The sequence below is a fragment of the Lampetra fluviatilis genome, chromosome 10 (genome assembly GCF_964198595.1).
Source record: "Lampetra fluviatilis chromosome 10, kcLamFluv1.1, whole genome shotgun sequence".
Lineage (NCBI taxonomy): Eukaryota > Metazoa > Chordata > Hyperoartia > Petromyzontiformes > Petromyzontidae > Lampetra > Lampetra fluviatilis.
Window position 1 is genome coordinate 15818491 of NC_136284.1, and position 18447 is coordinate 15836937.

At 48.6% G+C, this 18447-nt stretch overlaps 1 protein-coding gene across 5 annotated transcripts in view; it reads right to left on the minus strand.

Moving 5' to 3' along the window:
* Positions 1-18447, minus strand: part of ANKIB1 (ankyrin repeat and IBR domain containing 1) — a 34115-nt gene that overhangs the window by 13989 nt on the left and 1679 nt on the right. For 2 of the 5 annotated variants that reach the window (XM_078860653.1, XM_078860649.1), the window contains exons 2-8: positions 7048-7157; positions 4706-4975; positions 4309-4585; positions 2236-2424; positions 1679-1796; positions 592-779; positions 104-189 (exon numbers count right to left, since the gene is read on the minus strand). In XM_078860653.1, coding sequence (XP_078716779.1) covers positions 104-189; positions 592-779; positions 1679-1796; positions 2236-2424; positions 4309-4585; positions 4706-4893 — 1046 coding nt within the window. In that variant the 5' untranslated portion in view covers positions 4894-4975; positions 7048-7157. Of the gene's footprint in view, positions 1-103; positions 190-591; positions 780-1678; positions 1797-2235; positions 2425-4308; positions 4586-4705; positions 4976-7047; positions 7158-10760; positions 10951-18447 lie in introns of all 5 variants that reach the window. The other 3 variants (XM_078860652.1, XM_078860650.1, XM_078860651.1) reach the window with 3 other exon arrangements.

Below are 18447 nucleotides of genomic sequence, written 5' to 3' on the forward strand. Positions count from 1 at the left end.
TTTTTAACGATTCCCACCAAAAGAATATAATCTAGGATGTTATCTTCGCTCCGCATCCACCCCACATTAGTGACCGTGCAGGAATTAGTTAAAGTCCACTTACTCCTCCCAACACTTCTTACAGAAGAGATGCCCGCAAGGGACATCCACAGGATCAGACTCGGGCATCCGTCCCAGGCAGATCTCACACTGCACAAACAAAAACACAGCAAGGATCCAACTCAGCCCCAGGGTAGATGCTGTGAGTACCTATTAAGGCCGGCACGTCAACACTACGCCCGGCCGCATTTGTCTCCTCAACAGTGACATTTACACGTCGCGCCAGGTACTCATTTGAGGCCTAGTCGAGCTAGGGGAGGACCAGAACTGGTTCAGTAGCTAACCACTACACTGCCACTCCTCACTACCGCTCGTGCAGTACATAAATATACATTGACGGTACACCGCTGCTGTAAAGGAAAGACTTGCGTGACTGCGCATTGCTGCATTGTGCTTCAGGGCGCGTCCTTGCCTCTGAGCGTGCAAGTGAGCGCCCCCCCTCGCCCGCGTTCAGCTCGTGCGTTTCGTCGCGAGCAATTCGCGCGCCCCTACCGTGCTCAGCCCATGTCGCAGGTCGCCGGGCGGGGTGATGGGCGAGCGTAGGGGCGGCCGCGAGTCGGGGATGGTGCCCCAGCTGTTCTGCCCGGTGGGGGGTGGCGGAGGAGGCTGCACCCCCGAGCGCTGGCAACACTCGTCAGAGTTCAACATCCACGCCTCGAGCAGCCGCTCTCGGTCCCAGCCTGGGGAGTGCGCGCGCCACCAAACACAGAGCTCCACCACGCAGCCTTGAGCAGAGGGCCGTCGACGAGCGCTTATTAAGGCCCGGTACGGCGCACAAGGGGGGTGGACGCCAGTTCCATGCCTGGCCACCTTTGCCTCCCCAAGGCTGTTTATATACTGCACCAAATACTCATTTGAGAGCGAGTCAACCTAGGGGAGGCCCAGGAACAGTTGGGATATGGGTGACTGATGTTAGCCGTGAACAGAAACAGGACTCGTAGCACGGTGCGCTCACCACTGCACTACCGCTCCACTGCTGCAGGTGCACCGGCAACGCCGCAGCACAGACACAAGCAGACACATGCAGGCACCCACCAGCACAGACAGAGGTTGAAACAGCCTTGGCAGAAATATTTATACGTGCATAGATTAGAGTATAAACTAAAGTATATGACTGATAATTTCAGATATATTATAGCAGTTGAATAGTGCTGCTGAGAATTTTTGGTCAAGATTTCCTTCTGAACGAGATGTGTGCCGTTTCAATATCAGCGTACAGCCGTTCTTCCACACGAAACCCAGAGGCTGTCTTGAGATGCAGCACTGGGACAACTTATCAATGCAAAGTCAACTGGATTGTATTTTCAGCCGCAATCAAGCTGCAAGCACCAGCCTGCAGCTTGAACCATTCATGATGACCATAAGCTCCATTCCAGGTTCATTAAAGATTTGTTTTTGATAGAGCACCCTTTATACCCTCAAACATTTCAAAGGGCACCCCCAGTGGCAGCTGTCCCTATGTGGCATTAAGGACGATATTGGTCGCGAGACCTACGTGTTAAACTGCGAACATCAGGTTGGTGTGAATGGCATTGGCTACGATGACCTTCTGACCCCAGGGTTGTGGCGCGGCGGGTACCGTGGGAGCGCAGCAGGGCCTCGGCGGTGAAGAGCGGCACCTGCAGCATGTCGGCCGTCTCCACGATCAGCAGGTCCTTGAGCTCCCGCAGCTCCTGCGCACGGAGGCCCTCGAACGGCTGTGGGGGACGAGCAGACAAGGCGGCGTTACCACCACGAGCGGTCGCGGCAGGAGGTGAGGCCAACTCGTCACATTGTCTGCGCCTTCAGCAGATAATAGAACTTCAGACTATGGTCAGGAGACAGATATATGACTTCGGTGATGCTCTCGGCAAACAGGGGAGATACCAGCCTCCTTATGCTCATCTTAATCACGGAGATCTGCTGTAAGTTAGCACTCAATGCACCTTAACATCTGCGATTATCCACGGATAATTGCATGACAATGGAGCTCAATGTCTAGGCTTTTATTTGCTTATCTGCGACACTTCAGCGCAGATAAGAGGCGTTTAACCATGTACATACAAATCTTGAGCGAGGTTTTAAGCTCAATCATGAAGAGCAGCCGTGCTGAAAAGAGAGGGGGGCTGACGAGTCCACGTGGGCGAGGGTCGCTACCTCTCGACAACCGTGAGCGAGCGGCTCCTGGGATTCGTCCCCATCCCCGTCAGGGTAATCCTGCGCCAGCACCATGCGCGACTCCAGGTGCAGCGCGACCTCGTAGTGACGGTTTACTTCGGCACGGTCGCACGGGGTGGCTCCATCCTCGTTCTCCACGAACAGCGACGCTCCACGCACCACCAGCAACTGCGCAGCCGCAGGGAAACGCAGCCGGACAGGAGTCCACCACGAACAGCACTCAGACAGAGACAACCCACAGCGTACGACGCTCGTACTCACACGCACACAGGGAACAGCACTCGCACGGACACAACCACAAAGGAGAACGTTGCACCAGTATCTACACAACCGGAAATGGGGAATTAATATCACAAAGCCACATTGGGGAGAGCACAAACACAGACCCAGCCGGGGCATTCACCTCACAGCCACAGGGGGGAGAGCACCGGCTGAAATAAAACCACGCAAGGCACAGCACCGGTCCAAGAACTACACGCAGGAGTAAAGTCTGGGAAATGCAGGAAAGAGTGTTGACAGGAAAGTAATGCATTAAAACAAATTCACTTAATTCAGACTAAAGTTTGTTCTTTTAGTAAAGGTTAACTCAAGTACTTTGCAGGAATTTCAGTTTGAAATAGCAACATTGCAGACAGTCCAGCAGACAAGGCCACATTTCATTGGGTTGACCTTTGCTAATTGCAGCCAGGTCAGAGTCCCACTTGCTACTGCAATCAAACACTCAATTGACTTCAGCATTATTTCATTTATTCCTTGAATGGAAAATATGTATAGACGATAACCCACCAGTTTTACCATTTTAATCTTCTGTAATATTCATACATACCACATACATAACACAGACAACCACAAACACACACACGTACACAAATACACACACGCTTGCACACAAGCCAATTTGAGTAAAACGATGCATGCGTTCGATAATAAGGCAGCTGCGCAGGCCAGAACAGTGCCTTCATGTCACTACTTGATGCATTCACAGAAGGTTGGTTTAGTTTTGTAGATGTTTGTGCTTTAGACATTTCAAGTAAAGCTTACGAATTTGTCTTTGTCTGACAAACAATCTCACACATGCTTGGAGGTAATGAAAGTCTTCAGTTTATGCAGTCATTAACTGATATTTTGTTGGTTCTTGTCGGGTCATAGGAAATTCCACTGCACCATAATCATGCTTTAGTATGCCTTAGTATGCCACTCAGAATATACTGGGTGCTTCGCCCAAGCCCCAAGGCTCATAACCGTGACTTTATATTGGCTATTTGGGTCCCAGCGTTTATGACTGAAGCCAGTGAAGCCAGTGATTATGATCCAAACGAAGCTTACATTTTAGCTAGTTCAACCCTTGAGAAGAATTTAAAATATGCAACGCTTTATATTTTAACAAATGACACCTCGCCGAATGCCACCCGGACACAGAGGTCCACATCTCAACAACAGATGCCACTGAACTGGCAGAGCACGGCCACGACTCATCTGTCTGCAGCCACCAATTCAACTCTGCGCGAGCCACGGCCGATGCAGCCAGGAACCCCATTAACATAGCCGCTAGGCACTTGTGGGCGGCTCATATTGACAAGATGAGGTAGAGCTTTGGTCGGCCAGCACACAGCAAACTGGTGGGCTGGGCGCGTAACTGACAATCAAGTCACTTTGTTTTTTGATAATCCCCAACAACGAGGCCTGCCCTGGAACCTGTCAGCAAGCCTTCACCACTTCACGTGGCCTCAGCGTGCATTCATTCTAGATAACGAGACTTCACCACTTAACGTGGCCTCAACATTCATTCTAGATAATAAGGAGCTGCAGGGAGATAGCCTCCACCTCGTCGTGGTCATTGGCGGCCGCAGGTTTTGTCAGTGTGGAGAGACAAGTTGGCGTGGAATGCACACGCGATGATGGGACTCCCTCCGTTAGGTGTTATGTACACTGCGACGAGACGGCTGTCAATGACAATTGAGATGCACTGGGTCACACGCCATGAGGTGTGTTTTATCAGAGGCAGACGATCTGCTGCCGTTGTGGCGCGGCGTGTCACGGCGTGCGTCGCACCTCCACGCAGCGCTTCATGCCGGAGCAGGCGGCGTAATGCAGCGGCGTGTTCCCGTGGTGGTCGCGTGCGTCGATCTTGGTGCGCTCGCGCTGCTGCGGGCCGAGCAGGGGCCCCTGCCAGTCGAGCAGCATGCGCAGACACAGCAGCCGGCGCTCCTCCTGCTGGCCCGAAGGCGGCACGATGAGCACCGCCAGCGGTGTGCAGGCGCAGTGCAGGGCCGTCTCCTCCAGGCCATTCCGCTTGTTGGGATTGCCTTCCTTCTCCCTCAAGAACACCCTGAAGGGAACGCACACGCACACACACGCACGGATTGTGCCCCACAGTCTGTTGAAGGCTACAAGGCAGACTGCCGTTCTAGTTGCGCATGGGCACGTGTGCGTGCGTGCATGCGCTCACGAGAGCAGGCGGGGCATGGCATGCCGCGTGGCGTAGTGCATCGCCGTGTTGTTGTCGTAGGCCTCCCCGTAGGAGGCATTGGGGTCGAGCTGCTGGGCGAGCGGCACGTTGGTGTAGTACAGTTGCAGCGCCAGGCCCTCGTCGCCCGCCTGCAGCGCCTTGCGGAACTTGGTGGAGGCGCTCCCCATGGTGGCGGCGTCGCCGCCGCCGTCGCTGCTCGCCGCTGCGCGTCCACGCGACTACGGGGCCTCGAGCCAGAGCATGGCGGCGCTGATCGAGCAGACCACGCGACAAAACGCCTGCGTCGCCACGGGCTCGCGCTGCGTCTCGCTTCCTCCACAGTGGTCACAACTCTCAATTATCCAGGGTTGTGGGGGAGACGGATGACTCGGGTAAAAGCAAAAATGCAATTAAAGTGAAAAGTGCCGTTTGCCTACGTAGCGTCGGGTGAAGAGACACCGAAATCGTTATTCTACAAGGCAATGCAGGAAACAGGTTACGTATACAGTAAATCTTCATTACACACTGAAAGAAAATTCAACCATGTCAGATTTTTCAAGCATTGTTAAACCCCCATGTTTACTGTTACTTTGGATGTGGCCACTGAGTCACTTACCCTCTAAGCAGCAGCTAATAATAGAATCAGCTAGTGAGAGTAGAGATATTTTATTTATTTATTCACAACCACGGTTAATCTATAACCCAGATAACCTACCCACATAAACAAGAGTTAACTATAATTCCCTCCCATGCGTCTATTCTCTTTTGGTTTATAAGACATGGAGTTGTATCATCAAATATTTATGTTATCTGACTACTTCAGCAGTTTTTTTTTTCTTGCTGTAGGCGTCTCACCTGATGACGATTGCTTGTGTTGCGATCGAAACGTCGTGATTTATTTTATTTTCTACCTACGTGACTTTACCGAAAGAACCAAAGAGTATGGATTCCTGCAGTTACGAAAGCTTCAAATCAAGATTATGTTTTCTAGTTTCCGAACAAAGGCAAAGATTAAAGGCATTTAGTTAACTCCTCACGCACACAGACAGGAAAATGTTTGCAGATATTGATCCTCAATATCTGTGCTGATGCAAAACTAAAGAACAAATCGTGTTAATGTACCTACCTTTCTCTGCGAGTCTATTTTCAGCTACGCTATTCACACAATTCACGGAGTTTGCACTTTACAGAAGCCGGCAATGCTAAGCGCTTAAAAAAATATGAAAAAAGCATTTTAAAAGAAAATAATAACATTGTAATGCATTATAATAATCCAGAGACACCACTGATGACACGTCACAGAAACTTGTGGAATGCAAGAAATCGGCAAAGCAGCATAAAATCTTGGTGACAAATTCACACTTTGTATTCTTGATCTGGCCACAATTCTAAGCAATCTATACTATCTGGATTATAGTGTGGACTGTATTGCGATATTGGTGATTAATAGTTTCCACCTATTGGGAATTTAGGATGTGAAGACAATATCAACTTGGACAAAGCAATTACTTGTGATGATGGTGACGAGGGAAAATATTACTTCTTCAATATATCAGGAGTCATCATGTGGCCTCTTCATAGACCTGTTCAAAAAAGACATTCGCCAGACATCTAAATTGAGAAAAAACTGCCACAGGCTTTCCACATGTTGCCAATTATATAGGATGAGGCTATTTCTGTTAAGAGTAATGACATAATTACGAGGTTGTCATGAATATTAGCAATGCATGAGTGCAGCTAAATCAGATAAAAACACTCATCAATCTTGGGAGTGACAGTAATTCAAGTTCATATGAATCCTGAAGTAAGAAGAAAAAAAAAATTCCCTGTGACCAACATGGCAAACAGGGAAGGCCTTCATTCAGCAGTAGATTTGCAATGACTGAAAATTATGACTATAATCCACAAATTATTCGTTGAAGATTGTATTTTTATCTTTCCTGCCTAAAAGGGAGGGGCAAAGCGGTCAATAGACTGGGCGGGCGTTAATGTGGAGGGCAAGGGAGTGTGGGGCGGCTCTGCGTGGAGGTGATGTTGTCAGGGATCGAGACAAACACCCATGCCGACACCACCACAACAATGCGTGCGGTCTGAAAAGCTTTCTGCAATCCACACTGAGCAAGGGTCACTGCCAAAACGTTGTCCTGTGAATATTCTTCTGTTCAAAGCAGTCTCTGTGACCAAAACTAAAGGACAGCCTCCTGGGCGTACTCGAACGCAGGATATCAGCAGGGGCTCCATATTCCTACAAGCGCAGCATTAAAGCCCAAGAAGGCACGAGAGCCACGGCTGTCTGCGAGAGAGGGAGGGGGGGCAACGTGGGGCGGGCCGTGCGATCGCACCAGGGTGGGATGCCAGCGAGCGTGGGGGACAAGGCGGCGCTGCCGATGTTGGTGAATTCGTTTGCATCAGCCGCGACTCACGATGGTGGCTACTGCTTCCCTCGCTCCATCTAAGCAGAATGGAATGAAACAAAAGGCAGAAAACCATTGGGACCACAAAAACACTGTACTGTAACATTGCAATGTTATAACACAACTCTCCAAATGGCAACAATAACTGCAGCAATATAGATGTGTGCAGGAGAGTGCTTTATCAGTAAATATTCTGTTGACAAATGTCAACTCAAAACAGAGGCTCACATTTTTTTGACAAGTTTGCAAACGTCACGTGGGTTGAATGAGTAAACAACATCCAAGAGCCCCTTGTGACATACAATGACATCATCACTTGTGACTAAAGTACTGTGGCATTGTGGCGAACTTTTTAGACGTAAATGCCGCCTTCTTCCCATACTCGTCACCATATAAAATGTTAAATATTTCTTTCAAAACTCATTGGCTGAAAAGCCTTCTGGGAGTGCTTCTGCTCAACACCATTGGCTCAATGCAAGCAGACTCTGAACCGGTTGCGACAATCAGTGTCACATCCACAGACAGGCTTGATTAAACCGATTGTAGTGAACGACCCCATGTTTGAAGAAAATGATTCTCCTTGTGTATAAATGCTCGTAATCAAAGTAATACAAACAATACATTGGCCCTGTAGAGAATTACAATGGCAAAAACACGTAAATGTATTAATCCAGACAAGGTTAGCTCCAGGGTGCACACAAACGAGCAGAATGAAGTTGTCTGTGCCATCTGCATCGCTAGCAACGTGGCCCCCTGTCACCACCAGAACAAGCATCGCTCTTCAGCACAAAAGTTAAAAACTAACTGCAGCAGGTGCACAATGTTCCCTCTACGTCGTGTTTTTAAACCACCCACGACATTACTCAAGTTGTCTGGGAGACAAATCTAAACTACTCTGCAATATCCCAAGTCTTAAGATAAAATTTGGACCTAAATCGTAGTCAAATATGGATGAACCTTGCACAACGTTTCATAAATACCATAAATAGTATTTGTCCTTTCAGACAACTTATGTCACGTAAAACAATCAGACAGCCAGGAAACATGACATTATATATATGTGTTATGATTATTTTGCCCAACACCATTCCATGTAATTTGCAACAAGGAAATTTTAATAAATTATCAGAATACAAATCTACAGATTGTAGGAAGACCCAACCCAAAACACACACAGCTCTTATCCTGCAGGTGCGTAACCCAGGTTATTAACGAAATAAAATACTTGAAAAGGCGTCAGGACCTCCGCTACAGCACTTTAGGGATGCCACTGGTGGATCACTCCAATACAATGTAACACAGCAATACAGTGATGTCAATAGAACGACACCATGACAGATCGTAGGACCATGACTTTAGTGTTTTTTTGCTTTAATAAACTTTCAAGCTCACATCGGACAGCCCAGGACACAGCCTAGGAGGTAACTACAGGTTAAGGATTGTTTCTTTTATGGGTAATATCATCCTTTCAGTAAAACTTGAGGCATAAAATTCATATATGTTTTCGTTGTGGAACAATCTGTTAAACATTGCAACTGTAATTGCTTGTGTTCAGTTGCACATTGCACAGTCAATATCTACAATGATTAATTAAGTGCAAGTCAGGTTATACCCAAGCCTCTCGCTCCCACCCTGGCTTGCTGCTCAGAGCTGGCGCTTCAAACTTTTAAGAGACCCCTTTATGTGTCTGAAGGAAGTGCAATGCCCTATGGCAGGCAGCCTTGGCAGGGAGACGAGGTATCCCATTGTGCTGCTGCCCCACATTGTCGCCGACATGAGGGCAAGGTACTTGGGGGACTGCACCACCACACGTCACAGCTCTGAGAATTGTGGTCCGAGCAGAAATAATTCAGGCAATAGACTGAAGTGTTATTTTATTTCGGTAGTTAAACAGACGCCTTGACGTTTGATCTCATGAGTTATTGCTACGGGCTTTGACATCCATGTCAAGGCAGCCAAATCCCCTGGGGGATTAGACCCAGTGAAAAACTTAGTTTGAGAATTTCTGGCCTGGATGGCCCAGGCCAAGATGTCTCCCAAACCAAGCAGGAGATCGAGGCTAGGAAGATGACCTGCTTAGCCTTGGAAATCAAAAAACGTATCAAACCACTATTTCAAAAATAATTATATTTTCTAATGATTGGGGTGGACAAGGATCACGAATAAGAGAATGTGCAGGTAAGATAAGAGCTATGTTTGTCACCTCCCACTGTGATCCAAAAACAATAATTAACCGTTGGTATCATTGTTTATACAACCTTGTCTCATCACAGATTAATGTCGCGAGTCCCATGGGCCCAAGGCTAAAGATCTCAGCGTCTCACTGTACGCTTGTGATCTAACACCAGGGAAGAAACGCCAGGCAGAGACACCATCACAGGGAATCATGATTGTATGAAGCGGAGACCCTCGCGAGAGCCTCCCATGCCTGAGTGCCGCGGTTCAGTCATAGGTGGAGCCTCATCATTATTTATAGTGTTTACCCCACGGCTGGCTTTGTAAACACAGCACTTAAGCATGGCCAGCCAATTGCACCGTTCTGTGATGATGCAGAGCTCACTGGAGAAAAAAGAAAACACGTAGAGTGAGCAATTAAAATCGATGTGGGGTGATGCAACCACTTGCATTTGTGGTGAAAACAGTGGAGCTGCTCAAAGCCCCCCACCTCGACATCGCCAACTGGCACCGGTGTCTCCCACTGCTTTGATCCTTTCTGACGTCACCTTGTTCATGCTCATTGAATATTACATACTTTCAATGAAACTCGATAATCATACATTTGTTGTAGTTTATTAGTGTATTTGAAGTGTGCGCTAAATTATAATTATCCTAAATATGCTTTAGGCTCAATTAAACAATTTTGCGGACACTGTACATTGTCCAATTCATTTTAATATGGCTCAATTTTATGCATGACGAAAACGAAAAAAAAAATCCCAATTTCAGGCACCTATACAATAATCAACGAGTGGGAAAATGCACATGTGAATACACTCAGAGCCGAATTTCTCACCGAATATTTTCTGGGTCACTAGTAGAGTGGAGCAGGCATGTGACGATAGCCACAGCTACAGTGAGAGTTCTACTGGATATCACGTGCGGAGTATGGAAATATATTCCTGTAGGTGACCCCGACAGAGCCGGTTGAAACTATGCCCAGAATAGATTTTAGCTGATTACTTCTCAATGTAATGGTATCAATCCACTGCTGGATAAACGCCTCCCAAGACAGTATTGGTAAAAGCCTGGGTTATTTGCATCTCATAAATGGCATAACAACTTGGGCTGAGACCGAATGATGATGGCCTCGTGCATGCTCTCGTGCCAATCTTGGCTTTTTACAGATACATCCGTCTTGGTCGTACAAATGCATTTCTGAAAGTCTTTCAAAACCTTGTTGTTATGTTTTTGTTGCCAAGTAAATTAATACTACCTCCTGTATGTAGTTTAGCAGGTACACATTAACAAATGCCCCCTCGGACCCCACGGATCACGTGACCACTCCTTCACAGCGCACACACCAATTTTCTGTCCACGCTAACTTGAGCTGTGCATCAACATTGCTTCGTGTATTATTACGCATTGAAGTTAAATGCCACTCATTGTTTATATATAGTGTGACCACCCAGTACATGGCCTACCTTGAAGCGATGAGTGTTGCCCAACTGTTTGAGACTGCAAATGAAACTGGACGCGACAAGTCGAGACTGGGGCAGCCGGTCCAACAACCTTAATTTCCCAGCTTGAGGAGGGGACACTTCCCAAAGCTGCATCTTCCACCGCACTCCTCAAAGATGTGCCTTCCACATGCACTCACAGTTGCACTTATTTCTAAAAGTATGGGGCCAAAAAAACACACACACAGGTTGTGTTTAAATGTTATTTTTTTTACGCAAGTTGAAAACACGTTTCGGTGATAACCCCACAAATATCTCTTCCTCCCAATGCTCTTCATATGTGCCAACACCACCAATTTCACTTACGAAGACAAAGGATTGAGCCTGAAACCCCATTGGATGGGTTTCCAACAAATGCCTTCTCGACATCATACACTTAACCAAGACGAGGAACACCATAAAACACGTGACATCATCCGTACATAATACAACAAACCCTACGGGATCTTTCTTGCCAGTATCAAAACATGACAATAGGCTGTAGCCTTCCTGGCAATAAAGCAGTTGTGTTAAGATGTGAAAACACCAAACAGAATGCCTTTTCAAGGAAAGTGTAAAACCTATTGTTATACAACAAACCCTTTTTGCATCTACAAAATGAAGTATAGACCAATGCGCATGCATTAGCGTAGGGTAATGAGCGACACTCCACAAGGGGAAATGTTCCAGCGAAGAGAGTTTACAAAGAGCCCCAGCTGCATGACAACTGCACTCACTGCACGGAACAGGCAATGACACTGCACCACACAGTCCAAGCAATGGTGGAAGGGACAATTATTCATTTCCCAAAGTCGGTAATCTCAAAGTAAAAACGAACGTGGTTTAATGTAAGAAATCACCCGCTGCAAGTGAAAGTATCAATGGGTTTTGAGTTTGAGCTTATTATATTTGTTGCACGGATAATCCTGTTTAGCCAGTTGCCCGGCAATTCTACAAGGGAGCTGGGTGGAGTGTGAACACAGCGACAAGGAACAAGAAACACATCAATGTTGCAGAGAACGAATACAGAGTCCTTCGGGAATATTGCACTAAAACAGAGGTATTTAATAGACGTCACTTAAATACACACGAATGAAATAAACAGCGCAAATATAATGTGAGAGCAAGAAGTGCCAGAACAAGTTGGGTGGGGGTGCAAGCAAGCTGTATAGGGCCTCACCTAGTCCTATAAAGTAAGTTGCCTCCTGTAGGAGACAGCTGGACATGGTTAGACACAGACCCAGCGTGCAGCCATCATCGTGAGTCTCAAACTGCCATCAACGGGCTACGTGAAGACACTCTATTTCTCCCTGCAGGCCACTCACGTCAATGAGGCTTCACGTGGTTCTATGAAGACGATCTCTCCTTGTAGAACAGAGGTGATCTCAACACGGTCTCACCATATTCTAGAAAGCCACTTAACCCTGCACATGAGGACCAAGAACTTCAATGTGTTCCGTCTGCTTCTTTCACCTCGAGGTCACTGCGCTGATCTCCACAACAAGTGGAAGATTAAAAGCAGCCCACTGCGGAAGGACACACACATTGCAATATCTCATCAATCCCTACGCCTCCACGCTCATTCGGAGGTAACGAACTCATCATCCACAACCTCACCCAGGAGGCCCTGGATTGCCTAAAGATCTGTGACAGAAACCTTTGACAACTCGCTTGCATCCCTTACAAGAAATATGCTATTCTGCAGCCAGCCATACGACGGGAGACCTGCTTCTTTAAAGACGTGAACCGTATAGATACGATATCATGACTCCTCAATGTCTGACCTGGCTCTATAAAGACGTCGCCCCTACACATGAAGAGACAGCGAATATTGGAGCGGTTAACCTGCTTGTAGAGTGGAGGCAGTCACCCCATGTAGTCTCGCCCGGTGTGTATCACGAGGACAGCATCTCAATGTGTCTCTCAGCTGCTTCCAGAGTCACCCTCCAGAGACGAGACAGTGAATCTCAGCGCGACTGACCCGGTCCTATACAGGACAGTGGGTCTCAATGTGGTCTCACCCGGCTCTACAACGGCTATCTGGGTTCTATAAAGACACCAGGAGACATGGGTATCGATTGTGGATATATAAAGACAGTCACTCCCTGTACCGACGAGAGAGTGAATCTCAGCGTGGCTCATATACAGGCAAGTGACCCTGTATATGAGACAGTGAATCTCTCTCTCCCTGTAGAGGGTGAATCTCCATCGAGAGCAAACGTGTCTCTGTAGAGAGAGTGAATGTGTCTCTGTGTGTCTGTGTGTGTGTCCGTGTGTGTCTGTGTGTGTGTGTGTCTGTGTTTGTGTGTCTGTGTGTGTGTCTGTGTGTGTATGTCTGTGTGTGTGTCTGTGTGTCTGTGTGTATGTGTGTGTGTGTCTGTGTGTGTGTGTCTGTGTGTGTGTCTGTGTGTGTGGTGTCTGTGTGTGTGTCTGTGTGTGTGTGGTGTCTGTGTGTGTGTGTGTGTGTCTGTGTGTGTCTGTGTGTGTGTGTGTGTCTGTGTGTCTGTGTGTGTCTGTGTGTGTCTGTGTGTGTGTGTGTCTGTGTGTGTGTCTGTGTGTGTGTGTCTGTGTGTGTGTGTCTGTGTGTCTGTGTGTGTGTGTGTGTGTGTCTGTGTGTCTGTGTGTGTCTGTGTGTGTGTCTGTGTCTGTGTGTGTGTCTGTGTGTGTGTGTCTGTGTCTGTGTGTGTGTCTGTGTGTGTGTGTCTGTGTCTGTGTGTGTGTCTGTGTGTGTCTGTGTGTGTGTGTGTCTGTTTAAATCGTAGTTTAGTGATGGTTAAGTTTAGTGTATGCCGATGATTTGGTAATAGCTGCTCATTCAGAAGAGGAGTTGGAGACGCTGCTGCTGAGGCTGGAGTGTGCCACTAAGAGGTGGGGCCTTACCATCAGCCCCACCAAAACTAAGCACCTGCCTGGGTATTTTGTACCATCGGGCACTCCGCCCCCACAACTCCCAATCGGTGATGGGGCAGTTGTGGAGAGAGTAGAGAGTTTCCCATACCTGGGCAGTGTGCTCATGACCAGCTCCAGTTTATCAGCAGAGGTCTCACTCCGAATCAGTCGAGCGGCAATATCTTTTCATCGGTTGCGTAACGCTGTGTGGAAGCTACCTGGTCTGTCGCTCCGCACGAAGCTTCAGGTCTTCTCGGCCACGGTCATTCCCTCCCTTCTCTACGCTTGCGAAACGTGGACCCCCCTAGTGGAGCATCTTCGCCGGTTGGAAACATTTAGGCTGGCCTGCCTACGATCCATCCTGGGTTTGACCAGGCTGGATTGTGTGAGGAGCTCACAAGTCCTTGAAAGATCTGGGCAAAGTCCCATCAGTGAGCTCCTCCGGCAGGCAAGGCTGCGTTGGCTGGGTCATGTAGCCCGCATGCCCAGCCACCGCATGCCTAAACAGCTTTTGTTCGGCCGGATCGAGGGGGCTAAACGGGCGCGGCACGGGCTAGAGAAGAGATGGAGTGATGTGGTACAGGAGGACGTGGAGCTGAGTGGACTTGCCGATGACTGGTACCAGCGGTGTCAAGATCGGCCTCAGTGGAGGAGGCTCGTGAAGGACGCTACTGGGCAGTTGGAGGCAGTCGCCCTCCAACAACAACGGAGGGCGGAGGAGCGACGCTCACAACAACGAGCGGAGCGCCGGGTGGCTAAAGCACAGCAAGTTGGCACAGTAGGGGGCACAGGTGGTGCATCAGCCAGTCATCTCGGTCATCTCGGTCAGTCGACCCGTGGCACCTGGGTCTGCCCCGTGACCTCCTGCCAGCGGGCGTTCGACACTTCACGTGGCCTCAAGGTGCACATGGCCTGGCACAAGCGTCGTGGTGACGTCACCGCCACTTAGTGGCGAATGGCGGTTGTTGTGTGTGTCTGTGTGTGTCTGTCTGTGTCTGTGTGTCTGTGTGTCTGTGTCTGTGTGTCTGTGTGTGTGTGTCTGTGTGTATGTGTGTCTGTGTGTGAGTGTGTGTGTGTCTGTGTGTATGTGTGTGAGTGTGAGTGTCTGTGTGTGTGTGTGTCTGTGTGTGAGTGTGAGTGTCTGTGTGTGTGTGTGTCTGTGTGTGAGTGTCTGTGTGTGTGTGTGTGTCTGTGTGTGAGTGTGAGTGTCTGTGTGTGACTGTCTGTGTGTGTGTGTCTGTGTGTGAGTGTCTGTGTGTGTGTCTGTGTGTCTGTGTGTGTGTGTCTGTGTGTGAGTGTCTGTGTGTATGTGTGTGAGTGTCTGTGTGTGAGTGTCTGTGTGTGAGTGTCTGTGTGTGAGTGTCTGTGTGTGAGTGTCTGTGTGTGAGTGTCTGTGTGTGAGTGTCTGTGTGTGAGTGTCTGTGTGTGAGTGTCTGTGTGTGAGTGTCTGTGTGTGAGTGTCTGTGTGTGAGTGTCTGTGTGTGAGTGTCTGTGTGTGAGTGTCTGTGTGTGAGTGTCTGTGTGTGAGTGTCTGTGTCTGAGTGTCTGTGTGTGAGTGTCTGTGTGTGAGTGTCTGTGTGTGAGTGTCTGTGTGTGAGTGTCTGTGTGTGAGTGTCTGTGTGTGAGTGTCTGTGTGTGAGTGTCTGTGTGTGAGTGTCTGTGTGTGAGTGTCTGTGTGTGAGTGTCTGTGTGTGAGTGTCTGTGTGTGAGTGTCTGTGTGTGAGTGTCTGTGTGTGAGTGTCTGTGTGTGAGTGTCTGTGTGTGAGTGTCTGTGTCTGAGTGTCTGTGTGTGAGTGTCTGTGTGTGTGTGTCTGTGTGTGAGTGTCTGTGTGTGAGTGTCTGTGTGTGAGTGTCTGTGTGTGTGTGTCTGTGTGTGTGTGTCTGTGTGTGAGTGTCTGTGTGTGTGTGTCTGTGTGTGAGTGTCTGTGTGTGAGTGTCTGTGTGTGAGTGTCTGTGTGTGAGTGTCTGTGTGTGAGTGTCTGTGTGTGAGTGTCTGTGTGTGAGTGTCTGTGTGTGAGTGTCTGTGTGTGAGTGTCTGTGTGTGAGTGTCTGTGTGTGAGTGTCTGTGTGTGAGTGTCTGTGTGTGTGTGTCTGTGTGTGAGTGTCTGTGTGTGAGTGTCTGTGTGTGAGTGTCTGTGTGTGAGTGTCTGTGTGTGAGTGTCTGTGTGTGAGTGTCTGTGTGTGTGTGTGTCTGTGTGTGAGTGTCTGTGTGTGAGTGTATGTGTGTGTGAGTGTCTGTGTGTGAGTGTCTGTGTGTGAGTGTCTGTGTGTGAGTGTCTGTGTGTGAGTGTCTGTGTGTGAGTGTCTGTGTGTGTGTGTCTGTGTGTGAGTGTCTGTGTGTGTGTGTGTCTGTGTGTGAGTGTCTGTGTGTGAGTGTCTGTGTGTGAGTGTCTGTGTGTGAGTGTCTGTGTGTGAGTGTCTGTGTGTGAGTGTCTGTGTGTGAGTGTCTGTGTGTGAGTGTCTGTGTGTGAGTGTCTGTGTGTGAGTGTCTGTGTGTGAGTGTCTGTGTGTGAGTGTCTGTGTGTGAGTGTCTGTGTCTGAGTGTCTGTGTGTGAGTGTCTGTGTGTGTGTGTCTGTGTGTGAGTGTCTGTGTGTGAGTGTCTGTGTGTGAGTGTCTGTGTGTGTGTGTCTGTGTGTGTGTGTCTGTGTGTGAGTGTCTGTGTGTGTGTGTCTGTGTGTGTGTGTCTGTGTGTGAGTGTCTGTGTGTGAGTGTCTGTGTGTGAGTGTCTGTGTGTGAGTGTCTGTGTGTGAGTGTCTGTGTGTGAGTGTCTGTGTGTGAGTGTCTGTGTGTGAGTGTCTGTGTGTGAGTGTCTGTGTGTGTGTGTCTGTGTGTGAGTGTCTGTGTGTGAGTGTCTGTGTGTGAGTGTCTGTGTGTGAGTGTCTGTGTGTGAGTGTCTGTGTGTGAGTGTCTGTGTGTGTGTGTGTCTGTGTGTGAGTGTCTGTGTGTGAGTGTATGTGTGTGTGAGTGTCTGTGTGTGAGTGTCTGTGTGTGAGTGTCTGTGTGTGAGTGTCTGTGTGTGAGTGTCTGTGTGTGAGTGTCTGTGTGTGAGTGTCTGTGTGTGAGTGTCTGTGTGTGAGTGTCTGTGTGTGAGTGTCTGTGTGTGAGTGTCTGTGTGTGAGTGTCTGTGTGTGAGTGTCTGTGTGTGAGTGTCTGTGTGTGAGTGTCTGTGTGTGAGTGTCTGTGTGTGAGTGTCTGTGTGTGAGTGTCTGTGTGTGAGTGTCTGTGTGTGTGTGTCTGTGTGTGAGTGTCTGTGTGTGTGTGTCTGTGTGTGAGTGTCTGTGTGTGAGTGTCTGTGTGTGTGTGTCTGTGTGTGAGTGTCTGTGTGTATGTGTGTCTGTGTGTCTGTGTCTGTGTGTCTGTGTCTGTGTGTCTGTGTGTGAGTGTCTGTGTGTGAGTGTCTGTGTGTGAGTGTCTGTGTGTGAGTGTCTGTGTGTGAGTGTCTGTGTGTGAGTGTCTGTGTGTGAGTGTCTGTGTGTGAGTGTCTGTGTGTGAGTGTCTGTGTGTGAGTGTCTGTGTGTGAGTGTCTGTGTGTGAGTGTCTGTGTGTGAGTGTCTGTGTGTGAGTGTCTGTGTGTGAGTGTCTGTGTGTGAGTGTCTGTGTGTGAGTGTCTGTGTGTGAGTGTCTGTGTGTGAGTGTCTGTGTGTGAGTGTCTGTGTGTGAGTGTCTGTGTGTGAGTGTCTGTGTGTGAGTGTCTGTGTGTGAGTGTATGTGTGTGTGAGTGTCTGTGTGTGTGAGTGTCTGTGTGTGAGTGTCTGTGTGTGAGTGTCTGTGTGTGAGTGTCTGTGTGTGAGTGTCTGTGTGTGAGTGTATGTGTGTGTGAGTGTCTGTGTGTGAGTGTCTGTGTGTGAGTGTCTGTGTGTGTGAGTGTCTGTGTGTGAGTGTCTGTGTGTGAGTGTCTGTGTGTGAGTGTCTGTGTGTGAGTGTCTGTGTGTGAGTGTCTGTGTGTGAGTGTCTGTGTGTGAGTGTCTGTGTGTGAGTGTCTGTGTGTGAGTGTCTGTGTGTGAGTGTCTGTGTGTGAGTGTCTGTGTGTGAGTGTCTGTGTGTGAGTGTCTGTGTGTGTGAGTGTCTGTGTGTGAGTGTCTGTGTGTCTGTGTGTGAGTGTCTGTGTGTGAGTGTCTGTGTGTGAGTGTCTGTGTGTGAGTGTCTGTGTGTGAGTGTATGTGTGTGTGAGTGTATGTGTGTGTGAGTGTCTGTGTGTGAGTGTCTGTGTGTGAGTGTCTGTGTGTGTGAGTGTCTGTGTGTGAGTGTCTGTGTGTGAGTGTCTGTGTGTGAGTGTCTGTGTGTGAGTGTCTGTGTGTGAGTGTCTGTGTGTGAGTGTCTGTGTGTGAGTGTCTGTGTGTGAGTGTCTGTGTGTGAGTGTCTGTGTGTGAGTGTCTGTGTGTGAGTGTCTGTGTGTGAGTGTCTGTGTGTGAGTGTCTGTGTGTGAGTGTCTGTGTGTGAGTGTCTGTGTGTGAGTGTCTGTGTGTGAGTGTCTGTGTGTGTGAGTGTCTGTGTGTCTGTGTGTGAGTGTCTGTGTGTGAGTGTCTGTGTGTGAGTGTCTGTGTGTGAGTGTCTGTGTGTGAGTGTATGTGTGTGTGAGTGTCTGTGTGTGAGTGTCTGTGTGTGAGTGTCTGTGTGTGTGAGTGTCTGTGTGTGAGTGTCTGTGTGTGAGTGTCTGTGTGTGAGTGTCTGTGTGTGAGTGTCTGTGTGTGAGTGTCTGTGTGTGAGTGTCTGTGTGTGAGTGTCTGTGTGTGAGTGTCTGTGTGTGAGTGTCTGTGTGTGAGTGTCTGTGTGTGAGTGTCT